The following is a 14,500-nucleotide window of genomic DNA, read 5'->3' on the forward strand; positions in this document are numbered from 1 at the left end:
TAGCAGTCATCAGCACACAAACAAAACAAAACCACCCTCTTTCTGGTATATCCTTCTGCTCTGGAAGGCAATACATTATTGACAACAGGAAACCTGGATGGCAGATTGCAAGAGATTCCCCATTATAAATGTCTGCATAGAGAAACTGCTCCAGAGAAGGAGGAAAATCTTTCCATCAGCAGGGACAGATTGCAGAAACATTAATCAAACTGGATGAGTATAGTATTATTTTATGGCTTTGGCTGAAATCCTGCAAGATATTTACATGAATACAAAAACTGCAGAAATGATTGCAGCTAATTGACTGGATGACATTATGATTTTCATTGTGGCCATAAACAAACCAGCTTTATGAATGTGGGATGCTGCTTCCATGTCAACTACGCAAAATGCTATACAGTGGCCAATATTGCCTTGCAATATTGCACCAGCTTTGCCAACAGGAAGATGCCAAGCTTTATTTAGCAAAGACAAGCCTGAAAGTTGATGATAAATTATCAGAAGATGTTCTGGAGGATCCCCTCTTGTGCTCACTCTCACTCACAAACAAGACACCAAGCAAGGAAAAATGCCAGAGCCTATCTTCTTTTTTATTCAGCTAACCACTTTCCCCCAATTGTCATGGCCGTTTTTCAGCATTTTCTCTAGCTATTCCTCTCTCTTTCTGTCTCCCTCACTTCTTTGTGGCTTCTCTCCCTCTCCAGCTCTCCCCTCTCTCTTTCTCTCTGTGTGGCTTCTCTATCTTTGCCTCATCTCTTTCTACCACTTCTCTCTCATGCTCTCACTTGATCTACACTGCCTACTCTCTGTGGGTGTTTATTTATTCAAAGAGGTTTCTGGTAGGATTAAAGTCCCAACCTACCATCTTGCTCAGAAGTAAGCCTCATTCATCTCAGTGCATCTCATTATTTTCCTGAAATAATGGAGGAAAGTTTGGGCAATGCCTACTGAATACTCACTTTAATGAGAATATACAGTCACACTTTATGAAAATTGTCCTATGTAAAATAAGCATATCTAAGGTCCCATATCTTCTAAATGACAGATCAGCTTTAAATTTGAAAAAAAGGTTACAGTATAAATCATTTCCTTTCAAAGTGTCTGGTTTTCAAAAACTAATTACCAAGCTTGCTGTTAGCCAACAGCAGCAACAACAAAAATGGTAACAGAACACATAAAAGGGAGATGAAGGGAGGATTGGAATGGTTTTTAAAATCAGAAATTAGATCTTTAAAAGTACTTGTTCAACCTTTTCCACATTTAGCACAGAGGAAGCCCAATCTGCCTAAAACCACTTTGCCAAATATGGTCCTGATACAATAACTCATTCAAAAGTTATAAAATTTTGTTTGGACTGATCCTGCCACCAAAAAAATGGCTTCTGGAATGATGCATCTCTAAATGTAATGTTTCTCCCCTAACACCAAGCTCACAAATGTTTCAGAACCACCATGTCATTTTAGTTACAACTATCATTCTCCTTTTCAGCACAAGACTGACACTTAAGGAACAGAAAGTTTTGCTGCACATCATTTACCCTATAGCATGTCTTTCCAGCAGCCGTTGCACTGGCATGGACAGCTTCCCCAAGAAACGCTTAATGATCGGTCGGCTCTTTGCAAACTTGTCCTTCACCTCTATTTCCAGGACATCAGTGGGCAGTGAAACAAAACTGAATAGCTATAAAACAAAGAAGCAAGAATCACAGAGACAGAAAGGGGGAAAGGTTAGAGACGTCTTCTGTTTACTTTGGATGTGCTGCCTTAGTTCTCATCTCCCCACATGCAGTGCATGTGCCCAGTCATCACCATCCAGCTATTCAATGATGTCAGAGAGAAAAAGCAAAAACAGACCTAAAATTTCCCTGGGAAATTTTTTCAGAATGAATCTGAGAAGTAACAACTTTTCAACAACTCTCACAAAATTGTATTCTTGAAGGCTTTCACAGCTGGAATCCAATGATTGTTGTATGTTTTTCAGGCTGTTTGGTTGTGTTCTGCAGATTTTTCTTCCTAACATTTCGCCAGTCTATGTGGCCAGCATCCCACACACTACACCAGAACACAGACAGAGTTCTCCTTTCCTCTGAAGATGCTGGCCACAGAGACTGGCAAAATGTTAGGAAGAAAAACCTCCAGAACATGGCTAAATAGCCATCTCACAAAATTATCAGCATTCTTCAGCTTTGCATTTTGGAAATAGCCATAACTTCCTCAATACTCCAATTTAAAATATGGAGTGGAGAGGTCAGAAAATGGAGGAAGTAATGCAAAACCATTGTGAAAGGTTTTAAAAGCATTTTGAATATGAAATTCCATTGTTTCAGTGGCAGATAACAATGCTGGGGTACTTAGATTTTTTTAAAAAATATATAAATCATTGGAATGTGATTGAATGAACAATTGAGTCATGGACACGTGATAGAAGAAGTCAGAACACAGATGGCCCAGAGTGGCTTCCTTAAGATGAAAAATGCAGTAAGAAACAAAAACTTAGAACTGGCTTTGGGAATACACACTGGTTCTACACATTCTTGGTCCTACAGTCAGCCATAGCCAATTACAAGGAGAACGGAAGCATTTGAAGTACAGTTTTATTGCATCTTGCTAAGAATTCCCTGGACTGACAGAATGGCCAAGAAAGAGGCCCTGAGGTGAATGAATAAAGACAAAACAAAATAAAATAAAAAACATAAAATACAGAAAGCTAGAATACTTCGGCAATGTCACGCGAAACAAAATAAATAAAGATACAGATTATCATTCATGGTAAAATAAAAGGGAAAAGAAAAAGGAGAACAACTTATTGGCTGAACAACTTCTTGGATACTGGAATGGATGCAGCTTTGTTCAGAACTAGAGCAGCCAAAATGAATGCCATAGTGATAATCAGCCTCAAGCTGCAGAAGGAAACGGGTAAAATGGAATACGGGCCAAACTCACCCACATCTGCAGTGCTTTTCTCATTATCTACCACTATCCTCCAACTCACAGACTGCAAAAGATGCATATAATGGTGTTATACAATGGCATGGCATCACTTTGATGGGGAACCCTCAGTTGGGGGGGGGGGAAATGGGAAGAACTAGAGCTTCTGGTTTTGTTTTACTTTACTCCAGAAGTCCACATCAGGGCAATTCTGTTTTCGTGTAGTTTAAAAGGTTTGAAGTGGCTAGCACCTCCACTTCTAGACTGATAGTAAATTTAGCCCCTTTGACTCTCCCATATTTGCCCCTTCAAAATGTCAATGTGAAATTTTTCCTCTGAAAACATTTGTCTCTCAGCCATACCACTTACACCATTACATGTGACCTTTCCATAATAACTGAATATAAATGGGCTATATCTTGACCTGTTTGTGTGCGTGTGTGAGCCCACGCACACGCACGCACGCACACACACACACACATACATACAATATGATTTATTTTCGGTGTATATGCTGTATAGAAAGTGAGATGGAGAAAAAAGAAATCAGATTAAAAGGAACATTAATATTTGGATGTATCTAAAAGCTGATTTCCAATATGATACCAAGAGCCAAAGATTTCTGAAGCACAGTTAAGAAGAAATCGTAGTTACTGGTTTTCAGCTCAGGTTTTTTTCAGTTTAATTATGGGATTAGTGCATGAGAATATGGAGCGGTAGAACTTACAGACACTGGAATTAACAGATAAATAATTCAGATTTCAATTACTGTCAAGATTTAATTACCATAGGGAAAAAATGGCATGCAGATAAATATAGTATTCAAAAATGTGAGTGTCACAGTGTAAAGCCACTAATACTGAGAGACATTCAGTTAAACATCTCTATGTTATTTCCTTGTATAATCAACAGTTGATTTTGTTTTCGTTTGTTAAAAAAAAAGATTATTAAGGTCTGAAACTTTCACATACAATGTCAAGACAATTCTTTTACCAAAAAGACCTAATCTGGTACATGGTCATAAGTTAGGATGTTGCTATCTGAAATCTTGCTTTACCATGTATGTTATTCACCTGAAGGTCTTAATCAAAATATTTTTCAGCCACGGAGATTTTCTACCTCACTAGATGAGTATGAGGATGAGCGAGATATCTTATCTGAAGCAGTGTGAACACTATAGGGTGCTACATATAATGAAAGAGAAAGTGAACTTTCTTCTTTGTCTCATGTTCCTTAAGCCCATTTTTGCAATATAAATCCAAAGGGGAACAGACTGTAGGATGCAAGAATGCCTATACTGTACAGGGTTCAGGTACAGTCTAAATTCCAGTGGCCAAATTCATCTTTCACAAAGGTAGACTCTCCAACCTATTAATTAATGGCCAGCAGTCACTAAAAAAGCATGATTAGGCACAACTTTGATATAATGAGAAACTTCTTTTCTCATCTCTTCCTCCCCACATTATCCTCACAACAATCCTGGCAAGTTAGCCAGACAGAAAGAGTTTGGCATAAGATTGTCCAGTGAATTTTATGGTACAATAGGGATCTGGCTCTTCCAGGTCCCTGTCCAACACCCTAATTATTATATTAAATTGGCTCTCATTATTAATAGGGACCTCCACATTTTCTATACAATCATACTCCCAATTCTGCACAACAAATAATTCAGTCCCTTTACTCTGCCAGAGCAGCTGTTGTGTCTCACAGGTTTTGAGGTTCTGAAGATACTCTCTGCTATTGTTAACTAATGTGACTGGCTGGTTAACTCGGCATACTGAACTATGTCATCTTTTATTTGCCTAATCTTTGCCAATTCAGATCAGATATCCAGACCATTTCCCCCACTGTACCACCTACAGCAGTTCTGACTATGATTTTAAAAAACTAATTAAGTATCGTAGGGCATCCTTGAGTGCACACGGAGTTATACTGCAATGAATAATACATATCAAGAGCTTTGTGTGTGTGGTCTTGTGCGTGCCTAATTATGATTTTTTTAAAAAAAAAAATAGACGTTAAGAAGCAATAGAAATCTTCTGTTTCTTTGCCTGTGTCAATTGAAACCTCTACTTAATTTGGATTTCAACTTCTTATGCTAACAATTATAAATAACTGACGTTGAGAAGGGTTGTTGTTTTTTTTAAAAAAAATTTTTTACATTTTTTTAATTAAACTAATATGTATTATGGAATTTAAAAGTAAGGGCAAACAAAGAAGGAAGGAGCCCTATTCCACATCAAATTTAAGAAGAAAAGAGTCACATCAGGACTACGTCTTATTACTGACAGAAAAGAGAATAGGTGTGTCACTTTATTTTGCATGTAGAAATATAGATTACATATATTGGCAAGCTGGATATTTTCTACACAGTTCTTCATAAAAAGAACTTTTATAAATATTTGTTGATGTTCAGTATTCACATACAAAATTAAACCACGACAATTTGCATACACATCAGATATTCTAGCTTTACCTTTTAAAACAGCTAATTCAAATGCATGAATATTAGGATGTTAGTCTACACCCATTTATGTCCTAGACCAAGACTACATCTGCCTTATTCTCCAGGCACTTGCTTATACTGTAACATATACTTTGTTACACAAAAATATTAGACACCACTCCTCATGCCACATGATCAGGGTCATGGCAAAGATTTCTAAGCAGGTAACCATGTCAGTCTACTGCAGTAATGGTGGCACCTTAAAGCTGAGCAGAGTTTATTTCACATGAGGTTTCTTGGGCATAACCCACTTTTTCAAATGCATGGAGTACAATATTCAAGCCACAAGCTAATATGCACGCTGATACAATACTGTATATGTAGCTGGAATAGAATGTAATAAGGTACAGAAAATGGCAGCTGTGTTATAGTAGGAGTAATAGGAATATACTTGTCCACAAGTTTTTAACTGCCATTCCCAGAATTATCCAAAAATTTCAAAAATTGCAACCCACAAACCCAAATCAGCACACCTGTATGTTTTGCTACTCTAGAGAAGTGCTTTAGAATATCACGGTCACCCTCTATAGAGCCTAATGGACAGTAAGACCAGGAGGGTTGGCAAGCACCAGGGCAGGTGTTTTGTTTATGTTTTTACAAATCCACAGAAGGAAGTAAAAGCGATGGTGCAGGTAAAAAAGAAAAACACCAGAGCATTGCTCCAGAGGGAGAAAACCTGCAGGTGCTGATTTGGACCTGTGGGCTGCAATTCCTGGAAATTTTGGAATTGTAGTAAAAAAACATGAAATAGCATAACTATTAGCATCAGTCATAAATTGTCAGTGGGGTTAAAAATAATAACATCATTGACACAAGTCAATTACCCTCAGAGGTGTTACAGCAAGGATCTCTACTTTCAATGGAATGTCTGTTTTAGTAAGACTGGAAACGACATGCTTTTCTCATAATCCTGACAGAAAAATCATTTACACCACTTACAGTAGGGTAGTAATACCAACAAACTTGCATGGATAAACTGCTCAGTGTATACAGTAATGAGATTAGAAGGCCCTGTACTGTATTTGCTCAAGCTAAGAGAGGTGTAACTTGATGTACTTGTGTTCAGCTGTTTCCCTGTAGAATCTGTCTTTGAAGTTATCTTGTTCAAAGAAGGCAATGCTGAGTTCAGAAACTGAGTTCTTGGGAGGCCAATGTGTACTCTCACTGGCTTCTGAATACTAATTCTTTCAATGTCTGTTTTGTGTTCCTTCGTTATAATTTTTTCCCCATAGAGACTAGCCTGTCCCATGTAAAAATACATGCCGCATTACCAGTGAAAGATGACATCTATCATGTTGGAAAATGAACAAGTGTTGCAGCCCCTGATATTGTGAACATTCTTAAGTCCTTTAATAGTGTTTGCAGTGAAGATATGGGGACAGAGCTGGCACCTGCCTTTGCAACAGTGTCTAATTCCTGTGCAAGTATCTACTTTTGTTAGAAGATCTTCTGTTATTGGCAAGGTTTCTTTTGAAGCTGAGCTGCAGTCTTTCTCCAGAATGGTAATGGGCATGCCATTGTTCGGAGTGGTTTTACTTGGTTTTAAATTGTTTTAGTGGTTTTTACATGGGAACTGTAGATTACAAAAAGCAGTGATCTTATGAACTCTCTGCTGGGTTTGTCCTGTAGACAATTGTTCCTGGATATTAGAGCTGGGGACCAACCACCAAAATGCTGAACCACAAATCACTGATTCCACGACTGGTTTTTGTTTGTTGGTTTATTTTTTAAAAAACTGGCCCCATCACCTCCTCACCACCACCTCCTCTTGCAAAGATGGCAAGTACAGCTTCCCTTGGGGCTAGGACCACTGCCTAAAGGGAAACTGGGGTGATTTTTGCAAAGATGGCAGTGGTGGCTTCCCTTAGGGCACCTGAACCTGCCTTAAGGGAAGCCGCAGCTGCCCTTTGCAAAGATGGAGGTGGTGGCTTCCCTTAGGGCAGCAGGGCCAGACCCAAGGGAAACCAAACTGCCTTAGAAGCTTATCAGCAGGCCCCTAGGCAGAGAGGGAAGGCTAGCCTAGCAGTCTAGTCTTCCCTCTCTGGCTATGGGGGACAAATAAAAATGGGTAATTCATCCCTTCATATACGCCAGGAATTGACTAATATGAAGGAACAAATATTTGATGAATCAGCGATTTCTGATGAATATCAGGACTGAGTTTTTTATTCATCCCCATATCTAGTCCATGTCTAGTCTTGATCTAGCACTGATCAGTTTTCCCCACTTTGTTGTCTGGGTACTGCACTCTGAGAAATGTCTTATTTGATAGAGACGTTCCCCTTTGCTAGAGTATAGCTTATTATCCACTGATATTTCAGACTTCAAACATAAGAAAAAGGAGTCATTGTGACCACACAGGGGGCTACAAAGTAATATGTTCGCTCACATATGTCCTACAGTATCACCTAAATACTGTTATTTTACATGTTCAACTTGCAAACAGAAACTTTCTGAGCCCATGAGAGCATGTGATAGTGTTAAGTATGGGAAGTGGAGAGGAATGGGTGCATAAGCATTACAATCATGGTGCCCCATAAAATCAATGTTTTTTTCTTCCCCAGTGCTGCTTGCCCTGAGAATTGTCTCCCACTGGTAATGCTGTAACTGACACTTCAGCAAATTCCTTGAGATCTGCTGACTCAATGCAAGGCTGTGCTATTGAAAGCCGTTTGGATTGAGCTAGGAGTACCGGGACCAACCAATGGTTAAATGTGAAAAATAAATTAAGACTGCAGGCTAAACCAGGGTGAAGAGCAAGCTAGGGGGTCTAACAGTTAAGTCAGAATCACTAGAACTCAATTGGACATTTTGACTTAAACAGCCAAGACAGCTAGAACAAGAAGTTCTTCATTTTCCTTTCCTGCCTCAAAGAACCCAAAGCCCAGTTTGCATAGTTTCTGGCATCAGTCCAGAAGTTTTTCCATTGGGAAGGTGCCACCTGCAGCTCAGTGGTTCACCACATGAAGACCAGGATCCAGATACAGAAGTTCTTACCATTTTCTAACTTTCCAGGATTTACTGTTATGGGGGGCGGGGGAACCCTGTGACCTATCACAAAAAAATCAGCTGTTTGACTCCCCATGCATATTTCTAGCAGTGACAATCCACAATTCACCTTATTTAGTTGTGAACCATGGTTTATTACTTAATTGCAACTCATTGTTAACATTTCCTTTCTGTTTTTTGCCTTTATTGGTTAAATAAGGAAGTCTTCAATTAGTGTATTTATTTCCTGGAATATGACTTCCTTCCAATGTCTTTAATGTTATGAAATGGACACTTAGCAAAAAAGTCATCTTATCTACTATGGCATCCCCCCCCACCCACCCACCATACTTAAAATTTAATCATGAGCAAACCCACTAACCCTATAGTCCCCAGGAGAAATACAATTTCCTTCGGACAACATACATGGCCTCTGATTAAGGCAAATCCATAACAAAATCACAGTTCACCCACTTCCAAGATACTGTTGTGCTCAGAATATCAGATCTTCTGAACATTTCCTGAGCAAAAAACAGTTCTAAAATGCAAAGCAAGTTGCATACATTCGACTACCTGCTTACTCCTGAGGAGTATTATTATCAAGGAATGAAGAAGAACTGAGAATAAATGAGTCTGTTTTAAAAGGGGTGGCATGGGAACTAATGGCCATTTCTTATCATACCTGAGGAAAGGAGTAAAATAGGAAGTGTTTTTTCACTACCTGAAGTTGTGCAAAAACTCCTGAACTTGAAAGTCCGTACTGTAGCCTTTTTGATCTGGCCTACATTCAACTCTACAGATGTACAACACTCATGTCATGTTCAATCTTCTCAGAAGAGTTGTCAATGTCTTTTACACACAGGTGTGCACAAAAAGAGAAAGGGTGAATTTTTAAAAATAGGTCTCTGTTCAAAATGCTTGCATTAGGCACTAAATCCAGCTTGAGCAGTCTATTCATAGCTATAACACTTGCTAATAAAAGAAAGAGCTGACTCTTAATCTCCTGCATGATCTTGTCGTGACTGATGAAAACTGACCATCAGTCACAACAAGATAAAGTGCTGCACAGAATATGCAGAAGAAAATACAGAAGTTGAAGACAATTAAAAGCTTCAGGAATCCATTTCCCCTCTCCTGACTGCTCAAAAGGGGCAACCAAGGCAACATGTTACTATTTCATACACACACACCCAAATTTCATGGCCTTGCTGAAGTACCAGTTGTGTAAAGTAAATTACTGCCAAGATCTGGGATGTAAGAGATGGCTCTGAGACAAGTCCATCCTTCAGGTTGACAGCAAAGAGACTCACAGAGACAATAGGTTCCTTCACCAGCAGTGTATTTACAGACTATGTACAATAGAAGTATGTACATCAGTCAAGAGACTCAATAATACACTTTCAGCAAGTGAATGGGCAGCACTTCGTGCTACAACTCTCCAACACAGCACTCCACAGATCACCACACTGTGTAGCACCTATATAGTTTGAACCACCAATCACTGGGCACATCACCTGATGTCTTCTTCTCCCAGACATTACCTCATGTCCAATACACATTTCATATGTCACCCCATGGATTGCATCAGCTTCATGGGCTGACTGTGGCTGCACACCTGTTTGAAGATGGATGCCTATTAGCAAATTTGGGTTCATGTACCACAGAGTAAATTCCATATTGTGGGTCATAATATTCCAACAATTACTTCATCCTTTGAGCTCGGGGGGGGGGATGTGTTCCATTTTATAGCATGCTCCCCCCCCAAAAGTGCAGAATATCTGTGATATTAGGTATAGATTCAGGATTCCCCATGCTAGCTAGAGAAGCTGGTGTTTAGGCTAAATTTTCCTAGATACCTAACACTGGGAAACGTCCACGAGTATAGGGGTTAACCATGGGTTAATATACTTAATAACTTATTTAAAATATGTTAAAAGTGATGACCTTCCATAAATCATATTTCCCTTTTTGTTTTCTAGTATAGATAAACATCTATTGGCCATCTGCATGGATCAATTCATTGCAAAAGCATTATTGTGAAAACAATCATAATACATTATGGACCAAGTTATGTGTACTTAGTCATCCTTAACATCTGATTATGTAATTTTGTGACTGATGCAGCTGCTATAAGTGTGATTCTAGGCTATATAAAGGAATGTGGAAATTATGTGGGTGGGCTGATCACAAGGGTCTTCCCTCCCATTAGCATCACCATTCAATTCAGACTTTATCAGCTTGGTCCTGTTAAGGGCTGTGACGTTCAGAACCCTTCTCAAATTTCTTCTGCTATGAAAACACAAGGAGGTAGGATACTAGGGGAAAGAGGGAAAGCTAGATCCATAAAGAACATATGAACATAGTTGATACAGGTCCTACGAATGTAACTTTGGCTCCTGTTCGTTGCATTATAATGGATATGCTTCAAACTGTGCAGCCTGAGGATTTGGACATGTTCTTTGAAGAGATGAAAACCACCACTTCTTGTCTGTTTTGGCTTATGAAAACTGCCAGAAGAGGAACAGCTGAATGTGTAAGAGGTATAATAAATGTCTCCTTACAGCAAGCTAGCCTGATGGCATGCTTAAAGAAAGCATTAATAAAACCTCCTTTAACCCCACTGTAATAGATAATTACCAGCCAGTCTGCAATAATCCATTTTGGGCAACTCCCAGAAATTCCAGTCACTGCAGCTAGTGGTGAAGGCTTCTGGGAGCTGTTGTCCAAGAAAACCTAGATCACCCAAGGTTGGGAACCACAGTATTAGAGCCTAATTTCATAGGGTAGGGCATTCCATAACTCCAATTCCAAGGGTTCCTGAATGAAACTGATTATCTGGATCCATTTCAATCTGGCTTCAGGCCTGGCTATTGGACAGAGACTGCCTTGACTGCCTTGGTGGATCACCTACTCTGGGAACTAGACAGGATAGTGTATCCCTGTTGATTCCGCTAGATTTCTCAGTGAATTTTGATGCCATTGGCCATGGTATCCTTTTGGGCTATCTCTCTGGGATGGGATGTGGAATCACTGTTTTGCAGTGGATCTTGTTCTTCCTGGAAGGGCAAACTCAGAAGATCTTGCTAGCGAACTCCTGATAGATTCCTTGGGCTGTGGTGTCATCAGGGTCCACCCTGATTCCACTTTTTCCATATTCTTTATAATATTTTCAAATTTTGTCAATTTCCTGTCTACAAATCTGAATTTCACACTATATTTTATCCACTGTACCACTTGCATTAAATTTAACCAACTAAATTTTTCTCTTGCAAACACAATTATTTTTTCCTTATTTTTAATTTTTCCCTCCCAAAATTCCCATTTATATATCTGTTTTCTTTTTAATATATATTGGAAAAATTTCCAGTTCCATTACTGGAGTTAAAGGTGGTACTGCAGAACAAAATACTTGTCTCCATTTATTCCAAGTCTCTACTATAGTCTTTATAAAGGGGTTATAGATTGTTTTTTGTTTTATTTTAAGAAAATTCTTACAGTGCCTCAACTTATGACCGTCCTGACTTGCGACCAAATCGAGTTACGACCAGCTCCGGTCGCAAAATTTTGCTTTGACTTGCAACCGGGACTTGCGACCAGAGCTTTGAAATACAATCTGAAAAAAGGCAGGGAAAAAGGTGGGGAATTTAAACTGCTAAGCATTGGTCGGCGAAGAGGCTGCTTCTTTGTATCTCCTTCATCCCAGTGGTTAGAGAGTTTGCACTCTAAGAGAGGCTTTGGACTGCCTGGTACTGCTTTTTGCATTTATTTATTTATTTATTTATTTATTTATTTATTTATTTATTTATTTATTTATTTATTTATTTATTTATTTATTTATTTATTTATTTATTTATTTATTTATTTATTTATTTATTTATTGGACTTATATACCGCCCCATAGCGCTACAAGCACTCTCCGGGCGGTTTACAATTTAATTATACAGGCTACACATTGCCCCCCCAGCAAGCTGGGTACTCATTTTACCGACCTCGGAAGGATGGAAGGCTGAGTCAACCTTGAGCCGGCTACCTGGGATTTGAACCCCAGGTCGTGAGCACAGTTTTAGCTGCAGTACAGCGTTTTAACCACTGCGCCACGAGGCTGTCCAAAAACAGGTTCCCTCCCTCTCTCCCTCCCTTCCTCTCGTCGTCGTCATTGTCCCTTCTGCAGTTGCCACCTGCTGAGGTCTGGACTTGGCAGGGGCTGGGCTCACGCGGGGTGGCCATGAGCTTTGGCGGGCAGTCACCTTGCTCCATTTCTTTGCCATCCTGGGGGGGCGGCGGTGGCGGCTTGCCTTGACCCAGTCTTGGCGAGGCCCAGAGGGAGGAGGCGGGAACGAGATGGAGTGTGTGAGTGCCTATAAATATTTCTGTTTCTATATATGTACTGTTTTGCAGTGTGGGTTTGGGCTGGGTGGGTGAGGATTATTTTTCTGTGCTGTTCTGCTGTTCAGTGTGTAGTTGTAACACTTTTAGTCCCTGCTGGAATTATTTTTTTTAGACTCCAAACTCTCCCCCCCCAAATTGCCTTCTCTCTCTCTATCCTCTCTCTTTTTGTGCATAAAAGCACAAACCTTTGTCTGAGAGGTCTGTGTACCCCAGTAAAGACCTTCTTTATTTCCTCTTTTCCCTGCTGTTCCCTCCCTCCCTCCTTCCCTGCCCTTCTTTTAACCTTTAAAAACGGCCGGAACAGATTAATCATGTTTCAATGTATTCCTATAGGAAATGGTGGTTTTGAGTTACAACCAACTTGAGTTATGACCAACATTCCAGAACGGATTAAGTTTGCAACTCAAGGCACTACTGTATCATAATATTATTATTTTCTTTATACCAGTAAGTTTCTTGTAACCCTCCCATTTCACATAAAGCTTGTATACTAGTCACATCTTAACTCAGTGGAAAAGTCCCTGCTCCTCTTTGCACACTGCACAGACATAGTGAAAAGGTTTTTAATTTGTGCATGACCTGACATGCACAGCTTGCACTCCTGTGAACTGTACTCTAGATAAACACAGCAATGATAAGTAAATCCTGTGAACAAATCCAAAAAATAAGTTCCTCTAAATTCAATGGAGTTTATACTCACATAGTTAAGGACAGAGTCTGCAGCATTGTTGCACCAAATTCTGGTGTAAGGACCACTGCAACTGCTAGAGCTGTTCAGCTGCACTGAACATCATGTGTTCTTAACCAGCTCTCCAATTACCTAGCACTGCACACGAGTAACTCAGAATGACCTATAATTCACAGCGAAGATGAATTACTGCAAATTTAGGTACATCAGCAGGCAATGACAGCATTGCTTTAGTGCACAGCAACAGGCTACTCATTAGACCTTTATTGTCCTCCTCTCAATATATATCAGTGAAGGTTCTTTCTAATGTTCCTGTAGAAACTTTAATCTGAATTAAGCTTGCTTGACACACAGAGGGTAAAAGAGATATTTTACTTTTTAAAGAAATAATAGAAGGCAGTGTGGAGCAGAGATCAATACTTACAATGTGCATCCTACTTTGACCTGAGTTGCAAGTGTGTTCCAGGTTGAATTGCCCAAAGATATGAAACCCTCAGCAGAAAGAAGGCTCTTTCTCCAGCATTCTAGAGCTTCACCTATCTTTGATAAAAAGCACTGGAAATCCATCATTGGCCTCACTCTGGCAATGCTTGTATCAGGGGTGGGGACAGTGCAGCTCCCATCAGTCCTAGCCAACCTAGCCTATAGTGATGGGTGGTTGATGGGTGATCCAACAATATCTGGAGTGGGACAGATTATCCTTTGTTGACTTGTATGTTACATAGGTTCTTTCCCTATATAACAAAAAACCATATGATTCTTCACTTTTGCCAATATTTGGTTTGTTTTCTGTTTGCCAAACTAAGCTACAATTCCTCTTGCTGTTGTACCACTACAACAAAGGCCATGCCTACAGCCTGGCTGTGGCTTACTCCTTTAAAGTTCATATGATCAGAAGAAGAAAAAATTAAACAAAAGAAATCTATATTTATATTTCAGAAGCCAAGACTTCTCTCAAACCATTTTCCTTCTCTTAAAACTTCCAGCCCAAATTACATCTGA

The 14,500-nt window shown here is 39.5% G+C and overlaps 1 protein-coding gene across 15 annotated transcripts in view; it reads right to left on the reverse strand.

Annotated features, from left to right (window-relative positions):
• Window positions 1-14,500, reverse strand: part of HECW1 (HECT, C2 and WW domain containing E3 ubiquitin protein ligase 1) — a 400,600-nt gene that overhangs the window by 148,765 nt on the left and 237,335 nt on the right. For all 15 annotated transcript variants that reach the window (XM_078377440.1, XM_073002583.2, XM_073002582.2 and 12 more), the window contains one exon: window positions 1,538-1,680. In XM_078377440.1, coding sequence (XP_078233566.1) covers window positions 1,538-1,680 — 143 coding nt within the window. The remainder of the gene's footprint in view (window positions 1-1,537; window positions 1,681-14,500) is intronic.

This window comes from Pogona vitticeps, chromosome 6 (genome assembly GCF_051106095.1).
Source record: "Pogona vitticeps strain Pit_001003342236 chromosome 6, PviZW2.1, whole genome shotgun sequence".
NCBI lineage: Eukaryota > Metazoa > Chordata > Lepidosauria > Squamata > Agamidae > Pogona > Pogona vitticeps.